Below are 17,993 nucleotides of genomic sequence, written 5' to 3' on the forward strand. Positions count from 1 at the left end.
GGCGCTCTGGCCGCCGGGGGGGGGGGGAGAGCCGAGCCCCCGCCGGGGCTCACGGCCCTGCCCCCGGCGCTCTGGCCGCCGGGGGGGAGACCGGAGCCGCCGCCGGGGCTCGCCGCCCTCCCCCCGGGGCTCCGGCCGCCCCACCCCCGGCAAAAAAGCCTCCGGCCGCAAAAAAGCCAGAGCCGGCCCTGGACCTGATAACAGTCCTCAAATATATTAAGGGCTGCTGTAAAGAGGATTGTAATCAATTGTTCTCCATGTCTGCTGAAGGTAAATAAAATAAATAAGTAGGACAAGAAGTTATAAGGCTTAATCTTCAGTAAGGGAGTTTTAGGTTAGCTATTAGGAAAAACTTTTTCTAACCATAAAGGTAGTTAATCTCTGGAATAGGCTTCCAAAGAAGGTTGTGGAATCCCCATCATTATAGGTTTTTAAGAATGTGTTAAACACATGTCAGGGGATGTTCTAGGTTTACTTGGTCCTGTCTCCAGCACAGGGGGCTGGACTCTTGAGGTCCCTTCCAGCCCTACATTTTTATGTTTCTGTGATGTATGGCTAAATCAAGGTATGCATCTGCTTGCATCCAGTGCATTCTAGCAGAGTAATTCTAAGACATATGCTTTCATAATGCATTAACTTGTCTGGCAGCCTGGGCATGATAACTTTTAGTCATACAAATGTAGATTTGGTGGTTTTATTGTGGCCTCTAGTGGCCTGTGGTCTGCATCACAGAAACATAAGTACATAGCAGGAAAGTCTCCACACTGAAGGGACTGCCTGTATTTTTTGTCAGCTGGAAGGTTGTCTAGATGTTAAATGCAGGGAATAGGTCAAACTTTCTTCTTATCCAGGACTAGAGAATCAAGACTGGAACTGAGTAGGTTTTGTACAAAATGTCCCATGTAATAAACAGATAATATTTTGCATTTGTACATTAGTCTTTAAACAGGGGAAAAAATTAAATGGAAAATATTAGGAGGAAAACTTGTTAAATATTTACAGGATAATATAACCCTGAGTTTATCAAGAACTGATCTTGCCAGGAAAACACGATTGCTTTTTTTGTTTGTTGTTATTGTTGATAGACTTGCAAAATTAATGCATTGAAGGAATAAGGACATATGGCTTATTTGGATTTTAGTGAAGTATTTTATATACTTCAAAAACATACAAAATTGTATCGAGAGTTCGCTGAAGGATCATTAACAAATGGTAGAAGATGGCAACGCATCAAGTTAAGGGGAAGTTTTTATGATTGGGCTCAGAGGTCATTGCTAGGTCCAGTTTCATGAGGTGGTTGAGAAGCACTGAAATTTGCAAATGGTATTAAACTGGGAAGTTTTGTGTGGTGCCTACTGAGGACAAAGAGGAAAAAATAAAATAAAAAGGGACCAATTGTGAAATAAACCTGCAGCCAGACCAGGACTGCACACTCATCTGCCATGATTCACCCCTCCAACAGAGCTTGCAGTGACTCAGCCCTCAGGCATGCTGCAGCCGCCTATCTCTGAGAAAGGCCCATGTCAGATGACCCCCAGCTGCAGGTATTTCACCAACCCTGCCAGAGCTGCAAGCGTTGGAACAACACTACTTGGCCAGGAGCCCTCCCGCTGCTTTGCAGTATTACAGACTCCCTAGGCTTCCAGCCTGCTCTTGAACTGGTGCCTGTTCATGCCCCTAGCCTTGCCCCAGCCTGCTTAGCCTTGTCTGTGCCCTACCCTGACCCTGCTCCAGCCCTGCACCCGCCTCCAGACCCTTGGACTGACTCCAACCGCTTCTGACCCATGGCCTGTCCTTGGACCCTGGTGTCAGCGCTGCCCTCAGCCCAGCCCCGACCCTATCTGGCTTCAACCACCTCTCCATCCATCAAGCCTGACCAACTAGCACCCGGAGTTTGACACCTATAGCAATATGGACAGAATACACAGGCTTTTAAGTACCACCGTTTCAACTTGTTAAAGCAAGGGGGTGTCATGCCAGGGAGTCAGTGTTGTGTCTAGCATTACGCCTGAGCAATCTGAAGGCTGTCAGTGAAAGGTATTCCCTAGTCCTGAAGACAACACTAACATTGAGTTGGAGTACTACCAAACTACAGACAATCTAATTTTGTTCTTATTTTACATTTTATCTCATTGTTTCACAACTAGAAAGATGGGGTTTTTTATACGTTGGAGGTTTTTTTTTCTTTTAATGTTATTGTTTTATATTTTCCTAAGTTAGGAATCTATATTCATTTGTAAGGGATGTGACTCCAAAACTATAAACGACTTGTGGTTAGAGATGTCACCTCTACTGTTGCTGTGCTACAACAGTCCATTGTGAAACAAGCCTATGATGGGAAATTTCCAAGAAGGCTCCTTATTTCTGTACTATGTTTTTAAAAACTGATCTGGACAATCAGGCTGCTACAGACCCCTTTGTGTATTTCATTTGTTGGCTGTATGGCAAATACTGGCTTCTTTCTGTTGATCTTTACACCATTACAAACGTGCCATCGCTATGGGATTCTATTTATTTTTTCATTGTACATTCTCCCTTACAGGTAATGGAGGGTGTGCCTGCCTGGGCTAACTCTGGGTGTCTATGCAGAAATCAGGGCCGGCTCCAGGCACCCGCGAAGGAAGCAGGTGCCTGGGGCAGCCAATACACAGGGGCGGCACTCCGTCCGTTAGTGGGGAGGCATGTCCGGCTCTTCGGCGGGAATTCGGCGGCGGGTCCCTCAGTCCCTCTCTTCCTCTTTGAGCTGCCGCCGAAGAGGAAGAGAGGGAGTGAAGGACCCACCGCCAAACTGCTGCTGAAGAATGGAGCGGCGCAATTGGCTATTTTTTTTTTTCGCCGCTTGGGGTGGCAGAAAACCTGGAGCCGGCCCTGGCAGGAATGTGCATTGTTTGTTTATTTTGGCAGTTGGCTCTGCAAACTTTAGTTTTCCATGTAATGACGTAATTCATGTTGTGACGTTGTGCAGTCTATATGGTTTTATAAAAACATGATAATAAGTGAATATAATGTAACTGGGATAGTTTTAGAAAAATATGGTAAAAAGTGAATATAACGTACTGGGATATGCTTCATGCAAAAGGTCTCTTGTAAGGTATCATTACAAAGCTTATAATCTACTGAGTTTGATCATCTGATTTGTATAAATGTACCACTCTTGTATCTAAAACTAGAAATATAAAATGTAACTCTGAGGGCCTATTGTAATTATGTAAAGTGTGGGCCATTAATGATGGTTTGGAATCTTGATGACTCCCATTAACCAGGATCATTGTCTGCAGATGGTTGTGTTTACCTGTTAGTCTTCCTGTATATGGGTGTGCTGGCAAGTGGGCAATGAAGTCTTGCAGTGACATGTGATCATGTCACCTGAACTGGAATCCATCTTTAACCTGGTGCTTTTCCAGTGAGGGGGGGTGGAAACCCAGAGGGACAAAGGGTTCCCGCCTTATGCAAAAGATATATAAAGGGGTGGAACAGAAGAGAGAGAGGGAGAAGCCATCATGAAGAATCCCCTAGCTATCACCTAAGCTGGAACAAGAGCTGTACCAGGGGAAAGAATTGTGCCCAGGCCTGGAAGGTGTCTAGTCTGAGAAAAAACTTACTGAAGCATCTCTGAGGGTGAGATTATCTGTATTTAGTTTGCTTAAACATAGATTTGCGCATTTTATTTTATTTTGCTTGGTGACTTACTTTGTTCTGTCTGTTACTACTTGGAACCACTTAAATCCTACTGTCTGTATTTAATAAAATCACTTTTTATTTAGTAATTTACTCAGAGTATGTATTAATACCTGGGGGAGCAAACAACTGTGCATATCTCTCTATCAGTGTTATAGAGGGCGAACAATTTATGAGTTTGCCCTGCATAAGCTTTATGCAGGGTAAAACGGATTTATCTGGGTTTAGACCCCATTGGGAGTTGGGCATCTGAGTGCTAAAGACAAGCACACTACTGAGCTGTTTTCAGGTAAACTTGCAGCTTTGGGACAAGTGATTCAGACCCTGGGTCTGTGTTTGGAGCCAGACAGGAGTGGCTGGCTCAGCAAGACAGGGTGTTGGAGTCCTGAGCTGGCAGGGAAAACAGGAGCAGAAGTAGTCTTGGTACATTGGATGGCAGCTCCCAAGGGGGTTTCTGTGATCCAGCCCGTCACAGTGGCGTAATCGAGCAGGATCTGTGCACAGCTGATTGCTTTGAGATACTGGTAGTGATTTTAAGTGAGTTTTAAGTGTGGTGGCTGGAGAACAGACAAAGTGGTTACTGGTTTGTTATTTTCTGTTATTTTCAAGGACTCTAGCTGGAAGCAAGCCCAACCTGAGTGAAAGGGGGGGGATTTTGCTGGCCAGCTAAAGGTCTCTCATAGCTGGTAGCTGTGAGCCTACAGCTGGATCAGGGTCTCTTTCCCTTTTGGGGGACACAGGAGTGTCTGCCCCATAGGGGAGCCCAAAAACGAATTTTAGGTATACTGCCTCCGCCATGGTCAGTGTCCAAGTCTCTGGCAGTAAGTTCAGGAGGAGGGTGTGACGTTGTGCAGTCTATATGGTTTTATAAAAACCCGTCACACATGTATCTGACAAAATCATAAATAAAAGACAAGATTATCAAGTACCGCTTTAAAGCCTGGTATTGCTCAATTTAGTCACACCAGTTGTCCCACTGATGGTATGTCTGCTTGGTGAAAATAAGGCAAGTGCAGTTTGGCCCTTAGTAAGTAGCTCTTTCGAATATTACTTGTCACTGTCAAACAAGCAAACTATTCTCTTTTGCAAACTGTTGCAAGACACAAACTCAACTGGACTGTCATTGAAAAGAGATCTTATGTAAAAGTCTATGGAGTATCAGGCTGACTTTGATATATGAAAATGTATATAGTCTTTCTGCAAGATTAATTTAGCACTGTTTCTTTTTAAACTGTCTACAGAGTGGTGGTTTTTATTCATCTGGAGGGTCAATGACAGGCTTGTTGCTTTAGAAAACTCCAGGACACTAGGAGGTGACACCATTGGCTAGTTGACTGGTTCTTCAAGGTCACATGCCACTGACATGTAAATAAACCTGTTTTTTAGGAAACAACTTAAGTAATGTTGGATTGGGGAAAGGCTTTTAAACAATAACTCATAATTTGGCAGCTGTTAAAAAGTGGCTTTCCCCAGGTCTGTGTAGGAGGTAGGGAATGGGGAAACTCTGTAAAGGGTATATTTCTGTTTGGGGTTTCAGTTGCAACTTAATGCTAGGGTTCATGACGTGTCACAACCCCAGAGGCAATGAGTCAGCGGGCAAGAATAGATCCTGCTCCTGCTCCAGTAGGACCAGGAGCATGCAACACTATTCAGGCACCAGCTGGTGCTGTTGTGAATAGCATTCAAATTTCTCTTAATTCTCAGGAAAATGCTGGTTGTTAGCTGTGAAGCATTTCTTTTTAGTGGTTTAGCGTATTGTCAGCCAAGTATCTCTTCTAAATCTCTCTGGAAGAATCATGTTAATATGTTAATATGCATTATACAGACACAACCAAATAAAGCATTACCTGGTGCCAAATCACTCTGTGGGGGAGTGGCCTTCTGTCTCCAAAGAGCCTTTCTGGGACTGAGGAGGAGGAGAGCGTGGGTGAGGGAAACAGATGTAATGGGCAATTTTTTCCCCCCTCCCTCCCTATGAGAGCTCTTCACATAATTTTAGCTACTTTTTTTTTATGTTGGATCTGTTCTACAGAAAGAGATATTCTGAACGCTAACTGCTAGATCAGTCACCTGGTCCTCCAAAGGTTCAGTGGTAGGTATATTGGAGATTCCACAGTCCTTTCTGGATTTGTATTTTTTTAATTAACAAAACAAAATTTGGAGCTCCTGCTTATCCTTTTAATATTTACTTTGATCAGTAGAAAGCTTCCAATTGCAGTTCTCAAAGGCCAGCTATGTGTGTGGGTATTTGTGGCAGGGGGACTACTAGACTGTCTCAAGTGTTATTCTTTTGGCTGAAGTAAAATTCCATATCAGCCCTCTTCTGGGATGTGTATTGAAATCTAGACCACACTGCAAAGTTTCATCATTTCTCTGTATTTAGTGTAATGGGAGATTAGGGTGACCAGACAGCAAGTGTGAAAAATCGGGACAGGGGGTGGGGAGTAATAGGAGCCTATATAAGAAAAAGACCCAAAAATCAGGACTGTCCCTTTAAAATCGGGACATCTGGTCACCCTATGGGAGATGAATATGGATGCTAGTATAAGTTGGAAGGAATTTTTCCTATGCCCCCACTGAAACTTCTGTGTGGGTTATTTCCTGATTTACTATCCAGTATTTCAAGGTTTACTACACAGCATTTCAAATATGAAGTTATACAGTAACTGAAGGTACTTCTGCTATTTCAAGTCCATGGCAATGTGATAAATAACTCTGTCGTTAAAGTAACCCCCTCCCCCCCCAAAAAAATACAGATTGTTCAAAGAGGCCAGATTTTGATTTTCAGATTCTTTCTTCTTTTGAAACCAAAACTACATTAGGTTATATGGAATACAGCTTTCATTCGATCAAATCCACCAAAGTTTTGGGTGGGGTGGAGGCTGGGTGAATAAAAGGTTCATCTTTGGACTGATTTATAGTGTTAAGGTTATCAAATTAAACCCTTTTATCCAGAAAGATAATTCTGCCATTGTTTTGCATACTGCACCCATTTTACAAACCTTGATAATGTTGATAACAAGGCGGGTCACACTACGGTCACTCTTCTTGAAGTCACTGGATTCCTGGAGAGACCGAGAGTGGAAAAACACTGCCCTAAAAGGGGGATGCAGGGAAAAGGTGGGGAGGATGAGGAAGGGAGGAGACAGAGCCTCTCCTCAATACATTTGGTTGCAATTTTCTTTGGGGCCTACCTACAAGGCTAAGAGACAGGCATGTCTTACATATCCTTTTCAGCTAGGGGACGAAAACATGGTTGCAACACAAATTAGAAATCCATCATTTTTGTCACAAAACCCCATGGAAATACCAAAAATTGGTGATGTTTGATCCGTGATTGGGGCTGGGGGCAGGGCATGTCTTAGGGGATAAGAGAATTTTACAAATGTCAGAGGTCAAATCTAAATACACACAAAGTGAAAATAAATGCTTAATATCTAAAAATGCCCTGTGCAAGCAAAGGCCACCAGTGTTAGTGTATGAATATAGATTGCCTTTACTTTTTTCATAGCTTCTTTCTGTGAAGTTGCAATACTAATAGTGTGTGAGGCTTGAATGGTTTCAGTCGATTGTCTAATAATGAACACCAACTGATTGGATTTTTTTCTCCTATTTTGTTTTTTCTTTGTTTTCTTTAGTGAAACTACTTTATTCAGGGTTAAAAGAGGGGAAAAAACTAAAGCTTTCACAGAAAGCAACTTAGCGTGCTGTTTCTAAAATTAGAGCCAGTTTCCCTAGAGATAGACCCATCAACACTCACTAAATGAGGAAGTCACTGTGGTCTGTTAAAGGGTTGACCCTGCATGCTTGCAAAGATATCGGAGGGGAAGTTTTGACGTTGGCGTTTGCTTTAAGTGTATTTTGAGTTCCACATTGAAATGAGTTAAAGTTTGTTGTTTTGTGGAGTTAGTGTATATAGCATAAATACATTTGATTAAGTGTATCACTGGTTATCAGCTGAAATAGGTTCAGCAGAATAACTCATAAAAGGCCTAGTGGAGATCAGAAAACTGGAATTAATTAACTCTTATCTTCAGTAGAACTGTATTATATAACTAAACATTATTTTGTGGCATTTGGATAACTTGTTATATTAACTCCCCTCCCCCACAAACACAAGGCCCTGATTTTCAGAAGGGCAGAGCATCCACAACTACCACTGAAGTCAGTGGGAGCCATGGATTCTTAGTTCTTCTGAAAACTAGCAAATGACTTTCAAATTCAAATCAGTATTCGCTGACTCCTCCCTCCCTACTCTGGGTTTAATCCTTCATCCACTGAATTAATCTCAGATGTTGCCCTTGACTAGAGTGGGTGCATGTTCCCTCAGCTCTGCCTGTCACAAACATAGTGGGGGTGAAATAGCATTTTGGTTTCTTTGAAGAAGTTTGGTTATTCTTTCATATTTCTGTGTCTGAATTTTCCCGCTCTAAGAGTTGCATGCTGTGCATTGTTAACAATTCCAGGAAAACCACAAGCCATTTGCCCGTAGGGGTTGTGCATATGTTGATCTGTAGATGCAAACATTCTAGACAATACACCTTTCTTTATTACCAAACATAAATGAAAACCCACTGTTGTAATATCCTAATTATTTGATTGTGACTTTTTCCAAAAACTTTATTTTAACACTCTTACAGAAAAACTTTTTCTACACTTGAAATATTATTCTTTGGTGATAGGGTGTGGGAAGGAGTTGGGTGTGAAGAGAGTGCTCTTTCCATCAATTAAGTTTCTAGCTAGCTCACAGTTTGAGGGAATGGGGTGGGGGGGGGAGTAGCCTTATTATTATCTATTATAGCCTCTAGGAGCCCTAGTCATGGACTCGGACCCTATTGTGTTAGGCACTGTATAAGCACACAACAAATAAACCATCCCTACACCCAGGAGTCTACAATCCAAGCATAAGACAAGAGACATCAGATGGATACAGACAGACAGATGGGGGAGTACAAGGAAATAATGAGACAATACAGATCAACATGATAGGCAGTGGTCTTGGCACACCAGTGGCCTAACTGTTGTCAAGTTATTTGTAGGCATGACGGAAAAAGAGAGTTTGAAGGAGGATAATGGGGTAGAAGACTTGCAGATATTTACAGGGAGTGTCTCCCAAACTCGAAGGACAGCATGGCAGAAAGTATGAACATATGCATGTGTGAAAAGTCTTCATCTTCGATGGGGGTGTGATGGATTTCCTGGTTTTACCTCTGAGTTGCTTAGGCTATGTCTACACTAGCACTTTTGTCGGTCGGGGTGTGAAAAAAACACCCTCCTGACTGACGTAAGTTTTACCGACAGAAGTGCTGGTGTGGACAGTGCTATGTTAGTAGAAGACGCTCTCCCGCTGGCATAGCTACCACCACTCATTGGGGGTGGTTTAATTATGGCAGTGGGAGAGCTCAGTCCCGCGGGCATAGAGTGGCTGCACAGGACACCTTACAGCATTGCAGTTGTAGTGATACAGCTGTGCCGCTGTAAAGTGCATAGAGTAGACACAGCTGATTGCTGAGCCCACAAAGCAAAGCAAGCAGCGCAAGAATAAAGCTGCTTCTCAGAAGTCAGGTCAGGATTTTTTTATTTTTATTTTTTTAGTACCCTTAATGTGCAGTCAAATGGTTTCCTACTCCTGTATTTACATGAACAAAACCACTTTGTTTTGGTTTTGTTTTGGAAACTTGAGTGGGTAAAGCAGGTGTTGTCCTGCTGGCAGGGTTTTTTCCCCCTCTCCGGGAACCTGGAGTTAAAAAAAAAAAAGCGCCTCCCACTGAGTCGTTGTACATGTTGCCTAATCATTTTGCACAGGGGCTTAGTATCACCACGTGGCAAATAGCCACAACTCTTGCTCAGCTTTTCATACGTATTTTTCCCCTTCTCAGAGAACTCTCTTCCATCAGCATCATTCCTGCTTTTTCTTCATATCTCCTTCTGTTGTCTCTTTCCCTCTGCAGTCTTTTCTTTCATCATTTCAGGAAGACCCCAAAGAAGATTGCGAGGCTCCGTTCCCAGTACAGCCATGCTACAATGGGTACCTGACAGTGTGGGCCAAATTCAGCTAGAGCAACTCTGCTTCGAACAGTGTGTGCTTGACAGTGACAACCCCACTTCAGAGTTCAGCCACTTTGATCAAGCTCGGAGAATTGCTACCTGCCACATGAAAAGATGTGGCCATTGAAACTACAATGAAAAGTTTGGTTATACATCCCCCTGTTTTTGTTCAGCTAAAACGATCAGTGTCTCTCATTTTACTGCATTTTCCACCTTTGGTTTCTAAAAGCTTATTTCCTTTTGTTGTTGTTTTTTTCCCCCCCACAATCCAATTGTTTTGTCAAAAAGAAGCTCCGTATATGAATATATACATTAAATACAATTGAAAAGGAAAGGGGAAATGCAGAGGCTTCTAATGTATCAGATGTGAATATGAGGAGAATCAGATGTTCAGCACGAATATCCTCTGAGATAATGATCAACTATTTTGTATAAATACAGTCTCATTAAGTAACCATATGGAGCTAGGGAATAGTTCAGTTTAAGACCTGTAGTTACGACATTTAGGGCATGTCTACAGGTACAGTGCTGCAGCAGCGCATCTGTAGTGCCGCTGCAGCATGTCTGGTGAAGACGCTCTATGCCGACGGGAGAGAACTCTCCCTTAGGCAAAATAAAACCATCTCCACAAACAGCAGAAGTTCTGTCAGCGGGAGAAGCTGTCCCACCGACATAGCGCTGTGCACATGAGCACTTACGTCAGTGTAACTTATGTCGCTCAGGTGGGTGGTTTATTCATACCACTGAGCAACGGTAAGTTATGTCGACTTCAGCTGTAGTGTAGACATAGCCTTAGTTAGGCAAGACTGACTCTTACCGAAGTTCTGTGTTGTTTTTTGGGTGTTCTCTGGTGTGAAGGTTGTGGTGTTTTGGGAAGTTCAGTTTGTGAGATCAGTGGCTTTGTCTACACTACAAGCACCAGTGTACACACTTACTACAGTGATAAAAGGGTTTTTTCCATTACTGTAGTCAGGGCCGGATCCAAGTTTTTTGCTGCCCCAAGCAAAAAAAATGTCCCGCACCCCCCGGCCCCGCCCCAACTCTGCCCCTTCCCTGCCCCATTCCAACCCCTTCCCCAAATCCCCGGCCCCACCTCCTCCCCTGGGTGTGCCACATTTCCCCTCCTACCCCTTCCTCCTGTCCCAGGCAAGCCTGGGAGGGAGGGGGGAGAAGCGGAGCAGTGGCGGGCTCGGGGGAGCAGGCGACAGTGGAGTGGAGGTGAGCTGGGGGGGGCGGTTCCTCTGCCCCCCCCAGGGTTTCTTCCTGCGGCCCTCCCCATGCCCCCCACCGCCGCAGCTCACCTCCACTCCGCCTGCTCCCCTGAGCGCGCCACCGCCGCTCCGCTTCTCCCCCGTCCCTCCCAGGCTTGCCACAAAACAGCTGATTCGCATGGCAAGCCTGGGAGGGATGGGGGAGAAGCGGAGTGGCAGCGCGCTCAGGGGAGCAGGCGGCAGTGGAGCGGAGGTGAGGTGGGGGGGGAGGGAGCGGTTCCTCTGCCTCCCCCCCGGGTTACTTCCTGCGGCCCTTCCCGCGCACCCCACCGCCGCAGCTCACCTCTGCTCAGGGCCGGCTCCCGGCTTTTTGCGCCCCAAGGGGGGAAAAAAAAAGGAGCCGGAGTGCCGCCCCTTGTTAAGTGCCGCCCCAAGCACATGCTTGGAGTGCTGGTGCCTAGAGCCGGCCCTGACTGTAGTAAATCCACCTGGTAGCTAAGTTGATAGAAGTATTCTTCCATAGACCTAGCTGTGTCTACACTGGGGTATAGATCGGCTTAACTATGTCTCTCAGAGGTGTGAATTTGTCACACTCCAAGCGATGTATCTAGGTTGACCTATGTTTTAGGTGTAGATCAGGCTAGTGTCTGTGTTTCTGGAAAGTTAGAAGGGCATTGTGAGATGAGGAGAAGCATGTGATACTGAAGGGAACCACAAAACAATAAACTTTTTAGACTAAAAAGGAGGATCAGCTTGTTCTTCACAAAACAAAAATTTGGGATAGTTGCCCGTTTTGTTGTTTAAGCAGTGTTTTCAAGTCACATTTTGGATTAATGTTTAAATATATGTTTTATCTGGGTGATAAATGTTTGGGGTAGAAGGAAGAGTGAGAGACAGTTATTGCAGGATCATTGGCATCTCTAGGCTTTTTTTTTTTTTTATGGGAAAGGAAGTAACTAAAGGGCAGATCATGAATGGTGCTAAACTTTCAGGGAAGAATCTGAAAGAGCCCATCTGGCTACTCTGCCATGTCCCCTCCAGTTTCACATAGCCTGAGTTCTGCCGGTGGGAGAGGAGAAAGGGAGCTTCTTGTGTTAGTGGCACTCCGCTTCCTGGGGATCTGTGAACATGGAGGGGAGCTTGAAGGCCCTGTGACAGGCTCCATGTGTTTGTGATTCATATTTGACATGGATCAGAACTTTGGGGGAAATGTGTAATCATTAAAATATGGTGTCTTGACACCATGACCAAAGGTGGCTTATCACCAGAGTCAGGACATGCAGGTACTCCAATGAGTGGGAGGAAAGAGAGTGTGAATGCTAATCTCATGTGGAACTAAAAGAGAATTTCCATATACTAAACAAGCAGTCTCAACCAGGGAGGGAAACCACTGCATAGAAGAGAGGTGGGAAATGTGTGTGCCAAATGATTAAGGGACCAGACAACTTTTTTGTGCACTGAATATTCAGTCAGAATTATGTAAGAACAAACCATCTTTCCAAGCATATTGAATAGTACACCTCTACCCCGATATAACGTGGCCCGATATAATACGAATTCAGATATAACGCGGTAAAGCAGTGCTCCGGGGGGCGGGGGGAGGGGGGGCTGCGCACTCTGGTGGATCGAAGCAAGTTCGATATAGCGCGGTTTCACCTATAATGTGGTAAGATTTTTTGGCTCCCGAGGACAGCGTTATATCGAGGTAGAGGTGTATGTGGAACATGTAATGGTGAACATGTACCAGAACAGGACAGAGGGGAATCCACATTCTGTGCTAGATTTATTGTGGCAGGTATGGGTGTCCAGAATGACCGACTTCCTTTCTGATATGATGATGAGCAAAGTCACATCTTTACCTTTATTCTCTGAGGTAAAACTAGTAGGCCAGCAGAGCTGATGGGAAAGAGCAGGAGGCCACGTGGTCTCTGCAGCCCCGGACTAGCCAGCTGAGAAGCTGTGGTGCTAGAGAGAAAGAGATTGCAAGTGCACAAGTGCATGAAGAAGTGAGACAAAACCTGAACCATAGAAGATGAATGTGCTATTTGCCTGAATCACTAATCCCTCTACATTTGCATAGTACCTCATCTACATGAGGTTTTACATTAGTGCAAGGCTAGGTATGATTTCATACAGGTCCCTAGCGTCTCCTTACCATAATATGGGGTGAATCACATCAGAGTGGATGACCAGTCTGACCTTTATAAATCTGGTAGTAATGCTAGAGGAGAAGGTGCTTGCCAGCTGCTCAGTCCATTCAGAGACAGAGGCTGTCCTAGCCAATGCCAGGAACAGAGGTCTTTGGGAAGAAGCCTTCCTGTGCCTGGAGAATTCCCTCAAACTCTAGGGCTAAGTCGGGTTGCCACACACTAGAATGAATTACAAAACTCTGTTTGTTTGATTTTGAGATTTTTATGCAAATGAAGTAGGGGCAAGAGGTGAATAAATGACGCTATTTAGATTTTCCAATGTTTCTTTCTTCCTTTTCTTAAAGGCTTATTACACTCAGTATCTATGTGTACTTGTATGGACTGTTCATGCGTATAGAGGCAAGTTACACGATGTAAATAATTGCCTGTTTAATCCTTACATGTAATTGTTAAAATATATTACCACTATGCAGCAAAGGAAACAGTCAGTTTGCATCAGTAGGTTATGAGGATCTGAAAAGTTCAGTTTGTTTTCTATGTGTATGTGCCTGCAGAACTCCATCTAGTGTTGGTCTTTAGATTCTCTTTTAGGTGCATTTTCCAATCTATATTGTCTGCTGCCACCTAGTGATAGAAGAAAATAATTATGGGTCAGTTCCATTAACTCATTGGTTTTCAAACTGGGGCATTTCCCCTTGGGTGGGAAGGGAAGTGCCACGGTTATCAGGTGGATGCGAGGACCTGACTGTCTCACTAACTGAGCTGCAGCTCCAGCTGCTGCTGCCAGGCTAGAAGAGCTGGGAGGAGTTTGGGGCATAGCATCTCCCTGTGCAGCAGCTTCAGGGGGTGGGAAGCATGTCAGCTCACTCTCCTCTCCTCTCCAGAGGCTCGTGTGCATGTGCCCCCTTGTGAGAGTTCCTCCCTTCCTGCACAGGCTCTTGTGCATGCATGCTGGGGATCGTGTCAGGGCCAAAGGAGCCTGTGGCCTGTGAGTGATTCTGGGGAGTCTCAGGGGTGGGAGCACAAAGAAAGGGGTGCAGCCCAACTGTCTATCACCCACCCAGAGCACATCACGGAAAGGGGATGCTCGCAAGCTGGGGAGCAGCAGGGCACCCTGGCCAGGATGGACTCCTGGACGCCAGGTGTCCAAAGAAACAGAGTTTCTTAGAAAGATGGGGGGTATACATGGGACAAAGCGGAGTGCAGCAAAAAAAGCTTGGGAACCTCTGCATTAAATGTTTGCAGGTACTAAAACAGCGTAATCAGAAATTGCAAAGCACCTCCTTGGATTTCCTTCTGCTAACAAAATTAAACACATGCACGAATGTTGGCATTGCTATCTGAAAGGCTGCAGATTAGGTTCTTGGAGAATGGTTCTCACGCCCAGACAATTATTGTATGTCAACATGTAAAATAAAAATAACATTCTTAAAACTGTTTCCAGTTTATCAATGAAATCCTTTTCAAATTTGACTGAGTTCAGAGTGCTTTGGATCAGAAACACATGGAGTACTCCTCACTGAGACATAATAATAATGCTTATTGTATAGTATAAGGAGGATGGGAGAATCTTTTAAATCATAGATGGAAAAGACTTCTTAGCTCTAGGCTTGTCCCTTCCAAGGGAATATGATTCCCTAAGACACATTTTCTAGTATTTTGTCTGAGATCCTATAGGTTTCTTTTATAACTTTTTAGGTACAGTATAAAAAAATAAGATTAGTTGTGTATACCTATTTCTGTAATTAAATATTGAAATATTATGATTGCTGTATAACTCCCCTTCCCCCCCCCCCCCCCCCCCGCAGTATAGCTGCAATCTTTGAACAATTTTTTTGTTTGTTTTTTTTCTGTTAAATAAGTATTTTCTAGCTAATATTTTGTATGTCCATAAATTTTGGGTGTCCATTTTGCATATCAAAACTTTTGCTATCTACTAGCAAACATAGATTTGATCTGAATATATATTCTCTCTGTAGCTGTTAATTTTAAGATGTTTAATTTCTGTTTCGTACTTCCAACGCTTAGTTATCTAACTCCTATTATTTATTTTATTTTCAGATCGAACCTGCAGCTGCCTGTAAGTACCAATCTATTACTTTATTATGATTTTGTTTAGTATCCAAATTTCACAATGTGGACACAGGAACAAATGGATATAAACTGGCCATCAATGAGTTTAGGCTTGAAATTAGACAAAGGTTTCTAACTATCAGAGGACTGAAGTTCTAGAGCAATGGGGGCAAAACACCTAACTGGCTTCAAGACTGAACTTGAAAGGTTTGTGGAGAGGATGGTATGATGGGACTGCCTACAATGGCATGTAGCCGATCTGCAACTGCTAGCAGCAAATATCTCCAATGGCCGGTGATGGGACACTACAGTACAATTAACTCAAAGTAAAAAAATTTGATGTAAAAAAGCAGGGGACAGTAAAGTGATATTTAAAGTGGTGGTGTTATAGTCTGAAGAAAACCTAATTGGCAATAACAAAGGTGAATACACATACATAAAGTGAAATGCTAGAATTATGTGAAGTTGTTTAACCATTTTTCTGTAATTTTTCCTTATCTTATAGGCTTTGAAGATTGCAACTCAATAAATGTAAATGCAACGACGACAGAAATCAATATTGACACAAAAGAAAACTTAACAATAAGCAATGTAACTTTTGCAAATGGAACACTGTTCCAGGATTCACCACTGAACAATTCAATAAGAGGTCTTTCCCCTGGTGTACAATACATTATCAACTTTCAAAATGGTACAGAATCATGCTGCAAAAACATTACAACAAGTAAGTGACCTGAGGTGGTTGTAGGAGGGAGTATCTTCATTTTATAGCTTTCTTACCATTTTAAGTCGTGTCTACACCAAAGAAAGCAAACGGCATAGCAGAGCATGGCTCCAGGTTGATTCCTGGCAGAGCAGTGAACCACGTTATGTCAAAGACCTATACCTGCTTAGTAGGCTTTGAAAACTGTTTGTGAACATGGGGCCTTACAATATTTCATGAATGCAGGTGCTGTCACCTAGTTGTAGACTCTTTACCTATGAAGGGTTACTTTCCTTTGCTTTCCTTTTCGTGGTTTCAGCTGGCAGCATGGACAAATGTATAGAGTTGGGCTAGTGTTGTGAGTGTTTGGACTGTGACTTTTATATATGAAATACTTTGTGACAAATCACTCCTGCAACTACTTATATACTATAATATATATGGTACTGTACCACATATCCAGATGGCAATGGCTAATGGCCTTGTGTTCTAGGGCCCTCTCCTTACATTGTGGTACAGTCAGCAAGACCCCTTTTCCGACCGTTGCAAGTATCTTTGAGAAAGAACAGCAAGTTGGTGGTAACAGCCTTCAACACCCTGAATGGTGTATAGGGCTGGCTCCAGGCACCAGCCGAGCAAGCTGGTGCTTGGGGCGGCAGCTTGTAGGAGGCAGCATTCCGCCCAATCCTAGGGCGGCACGGCCGCTTTTTGTTGTTGTTGTTGTTGTTGTTCCGCTCCAGCCGCCCTGTAGAGGGCAGCGGCGTGGAGGAAGGGAGCGCCCTGCAGCAAGCCCGGCAGGGCAGCCCCCGTCCTTCCCTCCCAGCTGACCGGAGTGGTGTGGAGCCCTCCCGGCAGGGGGCACGGCGGGAGGGGCCGTGTGGCAGCGCCCCACTGAAGCCCTGGCTGCCCCCTTCTTTCTCTCCCCCTGCTCCCTCCCTCTCCCCCCGCTAGCCGGGGCACATCTGCAGGGCAGGGAGTTCCCTGCACCCTGGCTCCGGCCGCGCTGCAGGGGGTTTTTTTTTGTTTTTTTGTTTTTGCTTGGGGCGGCCAGAAAGCCAGAGCCGGCCCTGATGGTGTAGGCAGGAGAAATGAGGCAGCTCAATGTCTGAGTGTTGTGGAGGCCAGTGCTGCTGTTCCTCAGTCCTGGCTGACCAAACCCTAAGATGGAAAAGGGACTGAGGGGGCCAAAGAGTGAAGGGGAAGCAGTGATCAACAACTAGGAAATGCCCAGTTGTGGATGAGGAAAGTTGCTGTTAAGGCCTCCAGAGTCCTGATTGCCTCCTGGCTTAAGTAGAATACATAAAATAAATATTTACATGCACATGAATGAAAACCTAGCCCAGCATATTCAACCTGAATACATCAGTAAGTCCTTAATGAGTTCTAAGGGTGCTGCCCTCTATCAGTGAATGTTAGCCTCCGGCTACATTATTGTGTCTTGCTGCTCTTTTCTATTTCTCACGGTGTTACTCAAGACTTCTCATCCCCATCCTCCTATTCAGAACTGCCCTTTCCTTCTTAATGCTTATAATAGGCTGTCCCCTGCTAAACGTACGCCAGGCCTGAATTAGCTGATTGACGCTAAAAGGAGGGTTTGTGGGAAGCACTGTGAAAATTCTGTTGGAGGCTATGAATTAATGGAGTCTTGCAGTTAGCATCAGATGTGTTTAAAGCAAAAAAATCCCCTTTGATAAGTTTCATTCTAATAAATCTGGCTGATCTATGGGTGTGAAACTCAGTGCAACACTGAGAGACTCTAGCGTCATATTTTGGAATGATGATCTTTTTTTGTATCTTCTTCTAATTGTAATCTTTGCGACCTCTTGACTGTTTGAATAACTGCCCATATTATTATGTAATCTAGCTCCAGAATATAACATTTATAAGGCACTTTTCTAGATTATTCCATACTCCTTATTGGAAAAGTTACTCTAAGATTTATGAAAATAACACATGTAGGGCAATATAGATGCACTTTGTATATAAGAAGGCTACATATCCTGTAAGGTCATGGCAGATACCGAGAAACAGGGTATCTCACCATCACAATGAAATCTTAATAAAATGGCGTGGTCAGAAGTGTACACAGGTTTTGGGGTTGCCATACTTAAACTGGTAATGCCTTAATGG

The 17,993-nt window shown here is 44.1% G+C and overlaps 1 protein-coding gene across 1 annotated transcript in view; it reads left to right on the forward strand.

Annotated features, from left to right (window-relative positions):
• LOC112106134 (receptor-type tyrosine-protein phosphatase eta) overlaps positions 1 to 17,993 on the forward strand; it is a 142,361-nt gene that overhangs the window by 63,888 nt on the left and 60,480 nt on the right. The window contains exons 2-3 of the mRNA XM_029913587.1: positions 15,149 to 15,167; positions 15,666 to 15,884. Of these exons, the coding sequence (XP_029769447.1) occupies positions 15,149 to 15,167; positions 15,666 to 15,884 (238 nt within the window). The remainder of the gene's footprint in view (positions 1 to 15,148; positions 15,168 to 15,665; positions 15,885 to 17,993) is intronic.

Source organism: Terrapene carolina, unplaced genomic scaffold, assembly GCF_002925995.2.
Source record: "Terrapene carolina triunguis isolate 2854851 unplaced genomic scaffold, T_m_triunguis-2.0 Scaffold715, whole genome shotgun sequence".
Classification (NCBI taxonomy): Eukaryota; Metazoa; Chordata; order Testudines; family Emydidae; genus Terrapene; species Terrapene triunguis.